At 48.1% G+C, this 16427-nt stretch overlaps 2 protein-coding genes across 4 annotated transcripts; both read left to right on the top strand.

The window, feature by feature from the left end:
- The first annotated feature begins 221 nt into the window (after window positions 1-221).
- CHIA (chitinase acidic) lies at window positions 222-11822 on the top strand. 3 transcript variants are annotated; one of them, XM_048925936.1, is made up of 11 exons: window positions 222-416; window positions 1024-1053; window positions 1591-1792; window positions 2177-2233; window positions 9449-9614; window positions 9716-9840; window positions 10241-10364; window positions 10521-10706; window positions 10836-10955; window positions 11059-11200; window positions 11554-11822. In XM_048925936.1, the coding sequence occupies exons 1-11, from the start codon at window positions 392-394 to the stop codon at window positions 11820-11822; spliced, it is 1446 nt and encodes a 481-aa protein (XP_048781893.1). In that variant the 5' UTR covers window positions 222-391. The 3 variants fall into 3 exon arrangements, with proteins under 3 accessions (XP_048781893.1, XP_048781892.1, XP_048781894.1); XM_048925935.1 differs by lacking the exons at window positions 9449-9614; window positions 9716-9840; window positions 10241-10364; ... (2 more) ...; window positions 11059-11200; window positions 11554-11822 and adding exons at window positions 2332-2497; window positions 2599-2723; window positions 3124-3232; ... (2 more) ...; window positions 3918-4059; window positions 4452-4714; XM_048925937.1 differs by lacking the exons at window positions 222-416; window positions 1024-1053; window positions 1591-1792; window positions 2177-2233 and adding exons at window positions 7326-7350; window positions 7934-7963; window positions 8734-8935; window positions 9301-9357.
- A 526-nt stretch (window positions 11823-12348) lies between these two features.
- Window positions 12349-14881, top strand: PIFO (primary cilia formation). The gene is made up of 6 exons (XM_048926222.1): window positions 12349-12389; window positions 12706-12848; window positions 13190-13288; window positions 13851-13984; window positions 14267-14393; window positions 14795-14881. Exons 1-6 carry the CDS (start codon window positions 12365-12367, stop codon window positions 14861-14863), a joined length of 597 nt encoding a protein of 198 aa, XP_048782179.1. The 5' UTR covers window positions 12349-12364; the 3' UTR covers window positions 14864-14881.
- The last annotated feature ends 1546 nt before the right edge of the window (window positions 14882-16427 follow it).

The raw sequence follows: 16427 nt of genomic DNA, 5'->3' as shown, positions 1-16427 counted from the left end.
AGACCAAACCCTTGTAAAGCACCCAGGTTTGGCAGCACCTGCTGCCTCTGGGCAGACACAATGGCAGCGCAAGGTTGAACACTCAGGCATCTACTCCGGCGTAACGCCAATATTGACACAAAGTCTCTAGAGGTGAAGAGAACTTCCAAGAAAAGTCATCTAATCTTGTTCTTCCACTGCTCAGGCAGCATCACAACATGGTGGACCGTGATAACGCTTGGGTCTCCAAACAAAGTCCTGAAGTCTATTGTATTGGTATCTCAATTTTAATGATACTGATCTTTACCAGCTTGTGCAATGTTTGGGCATCTTTGTTGACACAAGACTTGCAAGAAATGAGAGCAGCATATAAAAGTGAGAAAAGTCTGCAGCAGATCAGTTCTGGTCAAAGATGGCCAAGCTCATTTTGCTTACCGGTAAGTCCTGCTTCAGAACTTCTTCTCTGCCTTTATGACAAGTGCCAGGGCTCTCACTTTTCTCTCACTTTTACATCAGGTGATAGAAGAGGGGTTCAATGGAAATCAGGATGTTGCATTTTCTATTTATTCAAAGGAAAATCAATACCGCATTTTCAGGTTGTTTACATGCTGGAGTGCTCTGGTGTTTTCTTCTTCCTTAGATATGCAATTTCTTTATTCAGTTGATTTCTTTAACCAAAACACAACCTTGGACCAAGACGTAACACTCTAGGGACAAAAACTGCCTTGCTAAAGGAGCTATCACTGTCCATATTTGCCTGTAGTCTCTGTTGTTTCAGCTATATTCACAGGAATCATCACCTACTGAAGGAATTAACCAGAGCAGCATACTGAGATCTTAATGACCATAAGCTTTTCTGCACATTCGCTTCCCTCAGAATAAACTGTGACCTCAGACTGAACTTTTGTTGGGTTAATACTGATCTAAAATATTGGCACAGAGCAATTTTACTGTCTGTATGACAGTGTACCTATCAAATGATTTCTGCTTCTTTCAGCACTGATGTTTATTTCAAAGACTAATCCTTCACTTTGATTTTCAAAGGTCTGGCCCTCCTGCTGAACGCCCAGATAGGTATGTGCTTCACACCCCAAAACTGCTCACCAAACACCTCTTAGCACTGGCACACACAGTCAAGGCAGGCATGCAGCTTATTAGATACACCAACAGCCTTCTCCATCCAGGCACTTCACTGGAGATCTGTTCCATGTCTGTTCTTCCTCACCAAAGGGAGAAAGGCTCAGTTTGGGAAAGAGACACAGCAGCCACAGCCACCCTGATTCGTGAGTTTCAGGGCACAAACAAAGAAAGAGGGAAATGCTTTAATGACCTTAGGGAGCCAGTTCCCAGAAGGATAAGCGGAATCACTTCGCATTCGCTGAACTCTTTTCTCCCAAGCAAACATTGCCCAAACATCTCTGATCAGATTTCATTTATGTCTTAATTTACAGCAAGTGCAGCCCAGGGCAGTGTTGGCTATACTGAGAAGCATGAAAGATGGTTACAGGAAATGTCATGCAGCCAGTTACCTGGTTAGCATACGTAACAGGACATCAGCATCTCCTATTTACTCTCTTCTCCCCCCACTCCACCTCCTCTATTTCTCTACAGGCTCTGCCTATGTGCTGTCATGCTATTTCACCAACTGGGCTCAATACAGGCCTGGCCTGGGAAAATACATGCCAGACAACATCGACCCATGCCTCTGTGACCATCTGATCTACGCCTTTGCTGGGATGTCCAACAATGAGATCACAACCATTGAATGGAATGATGAGACCCTCTACAAATCCTTCAATGGACTGAAAAATCAGTGCGTACTGACAGCATCAGGCATCATGTGTTTTCCCACTCAAGTCCTGCAAAATAATGAGCAGCTGTTCTGTATAAGATGGCAGCTCAACCCACATGCTGAGGGGGCAAAGAAAAAGGGGCAGACAGTGATGTCAGATAAGGCTGGCCAGGCTGCCAGCATTGATCCTCTGGGGATGAGGAACATCAGTCACATCAGTAAGTGCTCCTGACTTACTGCCTGGGTGTCACTCCACAACATCACAGCCTACAAATGCAGCTGCAGCAGCCACTTTCCAGAAAAGCAGGAGCACTGTGCTTCGTGTTGGTCTTTGGTCTGAAGTTAGAAACAGCAATACTGAACCATTCTTTGCAGTGAAACGTGTTCATGTCCCTCCCTTTGCAGGAATGGAAATCTCAAGACCCTCCTGGCAATTGGAGGATGGAATTTTGGGACAGCCAAGTAAGTTCCCACTTCCCACAGCAGCTCACTGGAAAGGGAGGGGAAGGGGAAAAGAGGCACCAAGCAAGCCCCAATTCTGCCCTTCTCTGCTTCCTTAGGTTCTCCACAATGGTTTCCACTCCTGAGAACCGCCAGACCTTCATCAACTCCGTCATCAAATTCCTGCGCCAGTACCAATTTGATGGGCTGGACATTGACTGGGAATACCCTGGATCAAGGGGCAGCTCTTCTCAGGACAAAGCTCTCTTCACCGTCCTGGTTCAGGTAGGACACAACAGAAGGCTTTGATCAGGCCCCGCGATCTGCACAGCTCTGACCACAGCCCCACTGGGGTTCACGCTGAGCCGTTTGTGGTCATCCTGCAGGAAATGCTGGCTGCCTTTGAGCAGGAAGCCAAGCAGGTGAACAAGCCCCGTCTCATGATCACGGCTGCTGTTGCTGCAGGACTTTCCAACATTCAGGCTGGCTACCAGATTGCTGAGCTCGGAAAGTGAGTAGCAAACTCTCTGGTATGCTTTCCAGAGCTTCCTTCAAGAGATTTCTTGCAGCACTCCTCCTGCCATTATTGGGCACAGCCCATCCTGAGCATCCCGAGCCTGAGCAGCCCCCACACTGTTGTGCGGGGCAAGAAGGCCATGCAGGCAGTGCCTGTTTGGGGCAGACATGGATAGCTGAGGGAGGGAAGGGCAACAGCAGGTGGGCTCCAGCCACTCCAAGCCAGCAGACATCTCTCAGTTCCCACAACTTCAGCACAAATCCCACCCTGCGCTGTGCTCTGCCTCCCCCCTCTGAGGAGGAACTTGCCTCAGCCCTTGGCCAGGTGTGAAGGAACAGTTGGGTCTGCGTGATGGAACTGGCCAGGGTGCAGACACAGCAACCTTTCTCTGCAGGTACTTGGACTACTTTCATGTGATGACTTATGACTTCTACAGCTCTGGGGATGGACAAACAGGGGAGAACAGCCCTCTGTACAGTGGCAATAATGTATACCTCAGTGTTGTAAGTACAATTTGGAAGTCTGCTCACTGACCACTGTGGTTGCTTAGCCAGTGAGATATTTAAGTATTCATCCTAAAGCCTGCAAATTGGACACCGAATGAACTAAGATGCTTTTTTTATAGGATTATGCTATGAACTATTGGAAGAGCAATGGTGCTCCAGCTGAGAAACTCCTGGTTGGATTCCCAACCTATGGACATAGCTTCAACCTCCAGAATCCATCCAACACTGCTGTTGGGGCACCAACATCGGGCCCTGGGCCAGCTGGGCCTTACACAAGAGAAGCTGGGTTGCTGGCTTACTATGAGGTATGTGTGTTCTACCACATCTCTGCAGTCAGGAACAGAAACAAACTTTAAACTTCCTAGAGAGGCATGTTATCTCATGGATTCATGGAATATTCCAGCCACCCATTTCTATGAGACAGTTACTAAATTCCCTCTCCCTGCCCTTTCCTCCTAGATCTGCACATTCCTGGACTCTGGGGCCACCCAGGCTTGGGATGCTCCCCAGGATGTGCCCTATGCCTACAAGAGCAGCGAATGGGTTGGCTATGACAACATCAAGAGCTTCAACATCAAGGTACAGTGGGTGGGAGGTGCAGCTGTACTAAGGACAGAGCAGGAGCCCTTCTGCAGTAGCACGTCTTGGGACAAACAGTCATTTCTCCCCTGTCATTGCACAGGTTGACTGGCTGAAGAAGAACAACTACGGCGGTGCTATGGTTTGGGCCCTTGATATGGATGACTTCACTGGCACTTTCTGTAAACAGGGCAGATATCCCCTGATTACCACCCTGAAGAACGCTCTTGGTCTTCAAGGCCGCAGTGAGTAACCTGAGTGGTGGGGCTTGCTTGCAGGGGATTCCCTAGCTTGCTGCTGGTGCAGAGCTTCAGAAGCCCATGAACTTTCAATTCTAAGGCCTTGGTGGACACACTTCTTTTGTGGAAGCCACAGCAGGAGATTGTGCTGCAAACATCCCTTTACTCTACGTCCCCAGGGATGAAAGTGTGAGATTGGAACTTATGTGTGGGTCCCGATTTTTCAAAGGCCAACAGTGAACCCAGCCAGACTTTGAGGGGGACAAAGTTTAGTCGCTCTTCTGCTGATGCCAGCAGCAGAAAAGGAGAGCTGAGAAACTGCCTACAATAAAATAAGCTTTTTCCTGCTCTTCTCGCAGGCTGTGTGCCCACAACGCCCAGTCCTACCACCACCGCAGTTCTCACAACGCCCAGTCCTACCACCACCGCAGTTCTCTGTAATACGCAAGGAAGTAAAAGCGGGAGTGAGAGTGGCAGCTCTGGCAGCAATCCCGACAGCTCAGGTGGGAGTGGATTCTGTGCTGGCAAGGCCAACGGCATCTACGCAGATCCAACCAACAAGAGCAAATTCTACAACTGCAGTGATGGCAAAACCTTCACGCAGTCGTGCCAGGCCGGTCTCGTCTTTGATTCCAGCTGCTCCTGCTGCAACTGGGCATGAAGCCACCCATCCTGTGAGAGCAAGCTCTCCTGTCTGAACGAATTCCATGGAATAATAATGGTCAATAAAGTGTTCTGCAAAAGTGAAACGCGTGCTGCTTGGACTCATCTGGCTCGTAATCTTTGTTCTCTCTCAGCACTTACATCCATGCCCAGGGTACGGCCCGAATCCAGATGTGGCATTTCAACAGCCCTGGACTGGCGTTTCCCAGGGCTTCCTTACTTTCCCAGTGGAGCAGTCAGTCAGAGAGGGAAAAACAACAGGAAGAGGGGACGGGGCAGATCATGCTGTGCCATGAGAGAGCGCTCACAGCAAGGTGGCAGCAACAACCAAGAGCCTGGCTCTCCAGAAGCCCTTGTGCAAGGCCTTTCCTTTGGCCTAAGGAAAAAAAAAGCATTCCCCTTCTGGAAAAGTTGCCTTCCAAAGACACCATTCTTCAAAGGTCCTGCAGCTCTTGTGCCTTGGCGATGAAACAGCTGCAGCGATTCCCCCACCAGTGCAGGAATGAGCATGTACAGTTTACACACACACTCCTGATGTGCCCTGGAGCCCCAGACGTCCACTGCATGGCCTCAGCAACAGGGGAGCCTCATTCCCATTGCAGCAGGTCAAAGCATGAATCACAACACTATTCTTCCTTTTCTTACAACTAAGATTTATTTGAAAGACACATATTTAGAGAAAAGAGTTAAGTTTTGCTGATCAGGCACTTCTGCATTTCCCCTGATGCAATTGGTGTTGAAAAATGCTTTTGAGCCACAAGGAAGGAGCATCAGATGCTTTCTGAAGAGAAATGACAGAGCAGAAAAGGCTATGTGATTGGAGCAAGAGAAGAACAGCGTTTCATCTGAGAGTTAAGGTATGACCAGCAGATTTCAAAGTGCCAGAGCCGCATCTTGGCAAGAATGTGGAGGTTCTTAAGGCATTTTGGTCTCACTTGCAGTGGTCACAAAAGTTTTTCAGAGAAACAGACTGGGAAGCAGAGAGAGAGCTAGAAAAGCAGTCAGCTTTTCAGTACTGCTGGGTTAGCAGACTGGCAAAAAAAAAACCTAACCAAAAACAAAAAAAACACCAGAAACCATCCTTAGTATACAGGGAAGTCATAGATCTCCCAGGGCATAACCTTGTGCACAGAAAATTCTAGGCTATGCCCAGACACTGATGATTGCATGAGCTCTAACAGCGTAGACACAAGATGTACATGTGCAGCTTTTGACTGTGTAGATATATTAAGGGTAAATTACCAAGGGAAAAGTCCCAAGGAATTTCTAAGAAAATCACTTCACACTAAGGAGGACCAGACTGGCAACAGATTTTCTCTGAGGTGGTACAACGTTGCCTGTCTGCAGTGAGGAAACTAAGAGCAGCAGCTGAAGACAAGCATTACTCTCCCCAGGTTTTCATTTGCTTCTGACATCCAGAAGTTAAATTCTGAATGCATTTATACAAGCTCAACAGCAAATATGACCTAAAGCAATTTTACTTCACATAGAAATACAAACCCAGATCTATCATGCATATAGACAGTGCTCATCTACGCAGCATAGGCCTCTGCACTGCAAACATGGCACATGGCCACGGAACATTTCCATCACCACAAATGCCAGTATTGGCTGCCAGCTCGAACCACCCTGTATCAGGAGACTGATAACCATATCTCTGTATCCAGATAAGGGTAAGGGCAGGGTTATCCAAAAGGTACTGTTCCACTTCACTGACCTCTACAGTTCTCCCCAGGACAGCCTTCCACACTGACCTGCCTAATCTCAGTAGCAAGGGCAGGCAGAACAAAACATATCCAAAGCACTGCCCTGGGTACCCCAGAGTTAACATGGACAGCATGGCTGAGGCCTTCCTGGAATGCAGCACTTGTTAGAGAGCTGGCTGGCAGTCACTGTTAGAAACACCTCATGGTGGGTGGGTGCAAGGCTGTGCCAGTGCCATCCCGCACCCTGGCAGAGCACCAAAGTCAATCATCCACCGTATCTCATCTCACTCCTCCATACTGCACGTCTGCAGCCTAATGAGCTTCTAAGGCAGGTCCGTGGTTTCAGAACAAGTACGTGACACGGACAACTTTGTGGGCATTTTCAGGGCTCCCATTGCAGCAAGTCTTGGCAACCGCCTTGAAATCCACCTTGAACCACCTTCACGTCATCTTACCATGAACAAAGCTTCGACTCACAGCAGGGGAAGTGGCACAGGCAAGAGAGAAGGCAGCCCAAGAAGCCCCTGGATCCTGACCAGCCTCCTGCCAACAGCAGTGAGCTCCTGAGCCCTCCGCTGCTGTAGGTCCAAGCTCTACTCAGTCTCACCTCTGCGACCCCCAGCCAAGGAGACCAAACCCTTGTAAAGCACCCAGGTTTGGCAGCACCTGCTGCCTCTGGGCAGACACAATGGCAGCGCAAGGTTGAGCAGACATCTACTGTACATAATCGCTGATATCGATGCAAAGTCTGTCGTGGTAGAGAGAATTTCTAAGAAAGGTAATCTAATCTTGCCCAATAATGCCCAATAATGTTTGGGCATCTTTGTTGACACAAGACTTGCAAGAAATGAGAGCAGCATATAGAAGTGAGAAAAGTCTGCAGCAGATCAGTTCTGGTCAAAGATGGCCAAGCTCGTTTTGCTTACCGGTAAGTCCTGCTTTAAAACTTCTTCTCTGCCTTTATGACAAGTGCCAGGGCTCTCTCACTTTTACACCAGGTGATAGAAGAGAGATGCTATGGCATTCAAGATGTTGCACACTCCTTTCAAAGGAAAAAAAACGTAACAGTAGCTTTCAGGATGGATTGTTAGATTTTTCAGTACCGCTGAGAAGATGCTGTATACATTTACAATCAATATGGTTCATTGTTATTTAAAATTGGCATTTTCTTTTTGAACAAAGCAAAGGAAAAAACCACAAAATCTCAAAATTCTCTATGTGTGTTATCCAGCTTCTTTCCTATGCTTCTACATGAAATTGTTGCACAAATTGTACCCATTTCCAAATGAACACTCAGCAGACCTGTGCTGAGCAATCCATGTTCCTGCGTGTTACTCAAGGAAACAAAACGATCACAAACAAATTCAATTTCATATTTTAGTGGCACATGACCTCTTTACCACAGTTTCCCCTTTCCTCAGTGACCTGGGGCACAAGTTACATTGGGTTCAGCCCAGCTGTGCCTTGCATTTCTCAGTTCAAGGACTAATCCTATGTTTTTTTCTTCAAAGGTCTGGCCCTCCTGCTGAATTCCCAGATAGGTATGTGCTCTACCAAACGTTTTTCAGCATCTGTACCTGGAATGGACTCACTGGCTAACTCTTTTACAAGACAGGGAGGACTCAAAGGCTGCTTAGCACTCAGCAGTTGTGTCTCTGCAGACAGCGCTTTAATGAAGCATGGAGTGCATGAAGTGTAAATATGCTGCTTACCTTCACACAAGTTTCCCCTTAGTCCCTTCCTGCTCAGCTTTAATGAAGTCTGAGTGCAGCCATTCTGTGGCGATGCAGAAAGGCTATGCTTGACTTTCACAGACATGTGAAGAAAGCAGTACAGCAGACACAAAAACAACCTTCCTCATTCTGAGTGCCTCACTGGAGATCCATTCTGCCCCTGTTCTTCCTCACCTGGCAGCAAGGGAGAAAGACTGAGTTTAGGGAAGAGACTCAGCAGCCATAACATCCCTGATTCATACTGATCAATCAGTATGCAAGAGGCTCCTAGGTAGACTTGTTTATGGAAACAAAGAAAGAAGGAAAGAAATGAATTATGATTTTGCTGAGACGGCTCACAACCAACCAGTCCCATTTCCCTTTCTCTGAACTCTTATCTGCAAGAAAGTATTGCCCAGTCATTCCAGATCAGATTTCACATAGGTCGCAAGCCAGTGCTGGATGACTGAGTGGTATGAAGGGTGGTAATAAGAAATAACACGGCCTTGTGTTACATGGACAGCATGCACGTCCGACAGCATTTGGAACACGTTCTCCCTGTATTCTTCCCTCACTATCCCATTTCTATTTCCCTGCAGGCACTGCCTATGTGCTGTCATGCTATTTCACCAACTGGGCTCAATACAGACCAGGCCTGGGAAGTTTCATGCCTGATAACATCGACCCATGCCTGTGCACTCACTTGCTGTACGCCTTCGCTGGGATGTCCCACAATGAGATCACAACCATTGAATGGAATGATGAGACCCTCTACAAATCCTTCAATGAACTGAAAAATCAGTGCGTACTGACATCATCAGGCATCATTTAATCCTGGTTCAGGACCTGCCCATTACACAGCAGCCGTTCCCTGCATGGGCACTGGGGTGCTGAGGAGAATTGGAGACAGTGATGGCAGATAAGGCTGGCCAGGCTGCCAGCATTGATCCTCTGGGGATGAGGAACATCAGTCACATCAGTAAGTGCTCCTGACTTACTGCCTGGGTGTCACTCCACAACATCACAGCCTACAAATGCAGCTGCAGCAGCCACTTTCCAGAAAAGCAGGAGCACTGTGCTTCGTGTTGGTCTTTGGTCTGAAGTTGGAAACAGCAATACTGAACCATTCTTTGCAGTGAAACGTGTTCATGTCCCTCTCACTATAGAAATAAAAACCTGAAGACTCTGCTTTCTATTGGAGGATGGAATTTTGGGACAGCCAAGTAAGTTCAAACCATTTCTTTCCCTGCAGTAGAGGAAATATAACAAGAGGCACCAAGCAAGCCCCAGTTCTGCCCTTCTCTGCTTCCTTAGGTTCTCCACAATGGTTTCCACTCCTGAGAACCGCCAGACCTTCATCAACTCCGTCATCAAATTCCTGCGCCAGTACCAATTTGATGGGCTGGACATTGACTGGGAATACCCTGGATCAAGGGGCAGCTCTTCTCAGGACAAAGCTCTCTTCACCGTCCTGGTTCAGGTAGGACACAACAGAAGGCTTTGATCAGGCCCCGCGATCTGCACAGCTCTGACCACAGCCCCACTGGGGTTCACGCTGAGCCGTTTGTGGTCATCCTGCAGGAAATGCTGGCTGCCTTTGAGCAGGAAGCCAAGCAGGTGAACAAGCCCCGTCTCATGATCACGGCTGCTGTTGCTGCAGGACTTTCCAACATTCAGGCTGGCTACCAGATTGCTGAGCTCGGAAAGTGAGTAGCAAACTCTCTGGTATGCTTTCCAGAGCTTCCTTCAAGAGATTTCTTGCAGCACTCCTCCTGCCATTATTGGGCACAGCCCATCCTGAGCATCCCGAGCCTGAGCAGCCCCCACGCTGTTGTGCGGGGCAAGAAGGCCATGCAGGCAGTGCCTGTTTGGGGCAGACATGGATAGCTGAGGGAGGGAAGGGCAACAGCAGGTGGGCTCCAGCCACTCCAAGCCAGCAGACATCTCTCAGTTCCCACAACTTCAGCACAAATCCCACCCTGCGCTGTGCTCTGCCTCCCCCCTCTGAGGAGGAACTTGCCTCAGCCCTTGGCCAGGTGTGAAGGAACAGTTGGGTCTGCGTGATGGAACTGGCCAGGGTGCAGACACAGCAACCTTTCTCCGCAGGTACTTGGACTACTTTCATGTGATGACTTATGACTTCCATGGCTCATGGGATACACAAACAGGGGAGAACAGCCCTATATACCAAGGCCCAAGTGACACTGGTGACAATATCTATTTCAATGTTGTAAGTGTAATTTAGGAGCCTGTGTAAGAAAGGTTAGCACTGTGGTCAGAGCAGTGACAATAATGCAAGAATTCACCATCCTGTCTACCAAACCTTGCACAGACTGTAATTCAGGGTTTTTTTGTTGTTTGTTTTGTTTTGTTTCGTTTTTAACAGGATTATACTATGAATTACTGGAAAAGCAATGGTGCCCCAGCTGAGAAACTAGTTGTGGGATTCCCAACCTACGGAAACAACTTCAGACTGCAAAACCCATCTAATCATGGTCTCGGAGCTCCGACTTCAGGACCAGGACCTGCTGGACCTTACACTCAGGAGGCTGGGACGCTGGCTTACTATGAGGTGTGTATAATATCACTTTTGTGATACTACTTCAAATAATTTCACAGAAAGGATTCATGGAACTTTCTGAATGGCTGCTGCACGCAGCATGATACTCAAGAAAATTCCCCCTTCTCCCTTTCTGCCCAGATCTGCACATTACTGAATTCTGGAGGCACACAAGTTTGGGATGCTCCCCAGGATGTGCCCTATGCCTACAAGAGCAGCGAATGGGTTGGCTATGACAACATCAAGAGCTTCAACATCAAGGTACAGTGGGTGGGAGGTGCAGCTGTACTAAGGACAGAGCAGGAGCCCTTCTGCAGTAGCACGTCTTGGGACAAACAGTCATTTCTCCCCTGTCATTGCACAGGTTGACTGGCTGAAGAAGAACAACTACGGCGGTGCTATTGTTTGGGCCCTTGATATGGATGACTTCACTGGCACTTTCTGTAAACAGGGCAGATATCCCCTGATTACCACCCTGAAGAACGCTCTTGGTCTTCAAGGCCGCAGTGAGTAACCTGAGTGGTGGGGCTTGCTTGCAGGGGATTCCCTAGCTTGCTGCTGGTGCAGAGCTTCAGAAGCCCATGAACTTTCAATTCTAAGGCCTTGGTGGACACACTTCTTTTGTGGAAGCCACAGCAGGAGATTGTGCTGCAAACATCCCTTTACTCTACGTCCCCAGGGATGAAAGTGTGAGATTGGAACTTATGTGTGGGTCCCGATTTTTCAAAGGCCAACAGTGAACCCAGCCAGACTTTGAGGGGGACAAAGTTTAGTCGCTCTTCTGCTGATGCCAGCAGCAGAAAAGGAGAGCTGAGAAACTGCCTACAATAAAATAAGCTTTTTCCTGCTCTTCTCGCAGGCTGTGTGCCCACAACGCCCAGTCCTACCACCACCGCAGTTCTCTGTAATACGCAAGGAAGTGAAAGCGGGAGTGAGAGTGGCAGCTCCGGCAGCAATCCCGACAGCTCAGGTGGGAGTGGATTCTGTGCTGGCAAGGCCAACGGCATCTACGCAGATCCAACCAACAAGAGCAAATTCTACAACTGCAGTAATGGCGAAACCTTCACGCAGTCGTGCCAGGCCGGTCTCGTCTTTGATTCCAGCTGCTCCTGCTGCAACTGGGCATGAAGCCACCCATTCTGTGAGAGCAAGCTCTCCTGTCTGAACGAATTCCATGGAATAATAATGGTCAATAAAGTGTTCTGCAAAAGTAAAATGCGTGCTGCTTGGACTCATCTTGCCTGTAATATTTTGATGCTCCCTCGTTCTCAGTTTTTACACTTGTGTTGAGGGATGGGCTCAAATCCCGAAGGTAATCTTATTTCCAGTATCTTTTTCCAGCAATTTCTTAGTATCTTATCATGACAGCCAGACACAGGGAAAAAGACAGGGAGCAGATGACACGGGAGATTGCTATGTCTGAAAACACACAGTGAAGGGTCCTGACATCATGCTCTATGGACTGCTTTGCCAGAGTCTGAATTTCACCGTGCAAATTGCAACCCCTGGGAGTACGAGTAAGCACAGTGTGATCCCCAGGGCTTTTATCAAAGCTGCTCCTTTTCCTGCACGCTTCAAGAGCTCCTATTGCCAGTATTTCCTCCAGCACCCCTCCCCATATCCATAGCAACTGCAGTACACAGAGTTCCGTAAGTGCCTGATGTGCCAGCATGTGTGCAGAGTGGCAGCCCAGAGGTGAGCTGTGTGAGGTGTGCACAGCACGGGGGGCTGTGAGCATGGGCTCTGCGTCTCCGACAGCATCAGGATCCCCTGGCAGTCTTTCCTGTGACTGGGCTGCTATGCACCTCCTTGCCCAGGCTGGGGAAAAAGAAGTCTTTGTGGCAGCAGGGAGTCATTCAATGAGCAGGCCCTGCCAGGACATCCAGGGGCAGCTGAGAGATACGGCCCACCTCAGGAAGCAGCAGACACCTGAGGAGGAAGAAGAGCAGCGAGTGGTCAAACCCTCATGGGTGAATCACACTGATCGCAGTTCCCTCTCCTGGTTTTACAGATGTGCAGAAACAAATTTGCCTTGGGTCACGCCAAGATCAAAAAATGTTCCCTCTCCACCTTGCTCCAAACAAGATGGGAACCCAGCTAGCAGCCATCAGGGGAAACCGCTTCCTAGGGCCAGGCGGCTACTGCAGTCAGGAGGTAAGTTTGTTTTTTATTCTCAGAGCTTTTCCTTCACAACAGACATATGCTATAGGAGCAGTAGTAAGGAGTAAGTGATAAGTAACAGGTAATAAGAGCATGGCCAGCCAGCCACAGTGTACTCCGTGCCTGCCCTGTAAAGCCATTGTATAAATCTGCATATATATAAAAAAAAATAAAATACATTTATCTCCTAGAAAAGTTACCTTCTAAATTAACCAGTCCTCAAAGCTCCAGCTGTGCTAATACTCTAAATTAGTGAGAAATTAAAGGAACGATGTCTGCTGCCCAGGAACTTCTATTCCGTTGATGCAAACAATGCTTCTGCTTTTTAACCGCAGGAAAGCAGCTTCAGGTACTCCTTTGGAACAAAACCACTGAGCATGAAAGGTTACGTGATAGGAGCCCGAACGGCCCGGCGATTCGTACCAGAGCCACGGGTAAGAAAAGGATGCTTCAGAGAGGCAGTGCCACAGCTCTGAAAGAATTTGTAGGCTGATCCTACCATAGACTGTAAGCTGTGAACACGTGCTGGGCCTGCCTCCAGCTTAAAGTAATGGTGGTCAGAGATCTCCCCATGCCTAGCTTTGTCACAAGCAGTGAGGCTAGAAATCAATCACCAATCATGGGAGCTCTGGAAACATGGATGCGTGCTTTTGTATACGTATTCCTTTGGATCTCTCTCACACACACCTAGATGTACATACTGAGACAAATCAGGAAGGGAGCTCAAGTTGTACTAACTGAACAATGCTAGTTTAGCGACCCAGCTTCTGAAGATTAACACTGTATCAGGAGAGATGTCACAGGATAGGCTGGGTAAACAGCAGGAGGCACAGATCTGATCTGTTCTGCTCTTCTTGTGCTATCAGGGTAGCCAGGGCATGCATTGAACAGCAGGTCTGCAGTGCCTAGCCAGCTGGCATTAAACGCTCTGATTCAAAGCACTCAGAAATGGCTTGCAGAACAAAATCTTCGGTACTGATTTTTTTTCTCTTGCAGACGGTGACTCCCGGACCAGGAACATACCAGCCATTCTGCAATAAGGAGAGAAAACGCCAGTCTAACTATGCTCCATTTTCCTCTAAGACACCACGATTTCCTGATAAACCTCCAAAGAAAGAACTTTTCCCTGGGTAATATGACTCATTTTCTTACTCTTCTAATAAAAAGGAGTACTAGAGGAGAGAAATACTGAGACAGAAATAGAAGATATGTAACGAGTCCCCAGTAGTGCTTTGTTTCTTTTTTTTTAATTATCTTCAAAAGGCTCCTTTGCTTCAGTCTTCAACCTCTGATGACTAGAAGACCACAACATGCATTTTTCCCATAGGTCAAAGCAGGTCTGGTTAATTCTCATATTGCAAACATCATACACCAGATCTAGAAATGAGATATTTTGTTTCTGTTTTCTTTAGACCTGGAACTTATGATGCAGACAAGCGATTACACAAAAAGATCACTTGGCCAATGAAGTTTGGATCTCCAGATTGGTCTTTAGTGCCAATGCCAGCGAAGAGGATGCTAAAAATGGAAGTTCAGAAGGTATGGACAGGGATGAGGGGATGCTATTCCCAGCTTAATACTTCTCACAGAGGAAATCAGATGATTACTTAAGCACTGTCTTTTGCCATCCTCTCCTCTCTGGCCTGCTCGGTGTGGAGCTGTACCAGCTTAGGGAGTGAGACACAAAGTGAGCTGCTGTCAGAAAACGCCAGTTTGCAAAATCAGCTACAGTCCTTCAAAAACACTTTGAGTAGGGAGTTTGCTCTAGAAGGAAGTTTCCATCCACAAAGTGAGAAGACCGGAGCCCAGATTTCTTTCTCTGCACAGCTCTGCTGGAAAAACTTCCCAGTTTGAAACACTGAGAGTCAGGAAAACCAGCTGGTGAACCAGCCTGCAGTTCAACACCACTCCGTGTCTTCCTGTGCTCTCTTTTCTTTCAGCTGATCGTGGACAGAGAATTCAGGAAGTATCGGAACCGCGTGGCCTACCTGAGTTTGTATGAGAGCTGAACAGCGATGCATCCTGTGCATGCCTGCCATGGGCACGTCTGCCTGCAATACTCTGCCTCCTCAAATAAAACCTGTTCAAAGCCGCATTTCTTCAATTAGTTTTGATTACCTGATCTGGCACCTGGTCTCTCGGGCTCTGCGGGTGTTTGGCATCGCTGGGGCCAGCGTTCAGCACTGCTTCCCTCAGCTCCTGGTTCAGGCATGGGGGCAGCCATCTTGGGCAGGTTGCCATAGAGACACATCATGGCGCTGCACTCCCCAGCATGGTTTCCCCCGGCACAGGGGGCTTCACCCCCATATGCAGCCCTTGATGGCATCAGAAAGGAGCACAGTTAACTCCTCGACACCACTACCTGCTTCCTCAGCTTCCTCACCACCTCAGGGTTTCCTCTTCCACTGATCTCCTTCCAGTAGAAGAATGCACCGCAGTCAGAGAAGAGCTGTGCAGTACTGCTGCACTGGGAAGAAGTGTAATGGCTTTGTGCAGTCAGCTGCATTAACCTTGCAGACTGCAAACGTCCTGGGCACGGAGTGCTGGGAATGGCCAGACTGAGCGGCTGTGCCTGGGCCTGACCAGCACTGCCCAATGCACAGGAAGAGCTGCTCTCAATCTATGAGCAACCCGTGAGGCCACAAAAATAACCCTGGTGTGAAACAGAGAGGTTCTGGTGTTTGCCTTCAGGTGCTTCTGCAAGGCACAGCTCAGACTGCAGAGACTTCTATAAATATTTACAACCTGCCTGCACACACGGTGATCGGATCTCAGGGGAAAACTGGGAACTCACAATATTTGTACTCGAAATAACTGCCAACCACAATGCAAGCTTTCGCATTCTCTGGGTCTGCTTAGCTGTGACTGTATCATTTCACCTGCAGCCCAATTGTGACTATAAAAACAAGATATATTCTTCCCGTTCCCTGCTTTCAGGCTTCTCGTGCTCTCACACATGCAGTGCAGCTGCTCACAGCCTTTATTCTCAGTGCACGACCCTCCCAGCCACACAAGGCAGCTTTGTAGCTGCAGCTGCCAGGACAGGATGCAGTTGCTGACTCTCAGTTGCACCTTTTGATGAAAACTCTTCAAGGAGGGGCTGTTATTCCCTGCACATTTTACTGTTGTAAGGCCTGTTTTCAATGGCTGCATCATTGCATTCATGGCTGACACTGTATACTTTATCTTTCTTGAGCTTTTTGTAAGGAAAAAAACACATCAGAAAGATGCAGGACCTACTAGAAAGCACCAAGGATTCTGCAGTCTTTTTCAACCACATGTTCCACTTGTGACAGAGAAAAACCTTCTCATAAAGGGAGGTACTTTGTCCTCACTGAACACACAGCGTGGGAAAATTCCCAACCTTCTCAGCAATCAAACATCGTTGCAAAGAAAGGAAGAGACACAGCAGGAAGAATAAGGCCTCCTTCGAGTTGGTGAGAACTTCACCAGACCCCCGTGAGCACACATTCAGGCTCCATTCAGGTGGTTTTTTTCCACTCTTCCTGAAATGTTAAGAACTCAGTCGCTTTGGCTTGTAGAAGATAAAATCTCTTTTATTATGAACATAAA

Source organism: Lagopus muta, chromosome 24 (assembly GCF_023343835.1).
Source record: "Lagopus muta isolate bLagMut1 chromosome 24, bLagMut1 primary, whole genome shotgun sequence".
NCBI lineage: Eukaryota > Metazoa > Chordata > Aves > Galliformes > Phasianidae > Lagopus > Lagopus muta.
The sequence above is the reverse complement of the archived record's forward strand: the minus strand, read 5'-3'. Positions and strand labels throughout refer to the sequence as shown.

Excerpts from the sequence above, each read along its gene's own strand:
- PIFO (XM_048926222.1), top strand. The coding sequence starts at position 12,365 with ATGTGTGCAGAGTGGCAGCCCAGAG. Across the intron at positions 12,849-13,189 it reads GCGGCTACTGCAGTCAGGAG|GAAAGCAGCTTCAGGTACTC; the intron begins GTAAGTTTGTTT and ends TTTTAACCGCAG. Across the intron at positions 13,985-14,266 it reads AAGAAAGAACTTTTCCCTGG|ACCTGGAACTTATGATGCAG; the intron begins GTAATATGACTC and ends TGTTTTCTTTAG.
- CHIA (XM_048925936.1), top strand. The coding sequence starts at position 392 with ATGGCCAAGCTCATTTTGCTTACCG. Across the intron at positions 10,956-11,058 it reads TCAAGAGCTTCAACATCAAG|GTTGACTGGCTGAAGAAGAA; the intron begins GTACAGTGGGTG and ends GTCATTGCACAG. Across the intron at positions 11,201-11,553 it reads TCTTGGTCTTCAAGGCCGCA|GCTGTGTGCCCACAACGCCC; the intron begins GTGAGTAACCTG and ends CTCTTCTCGCAG.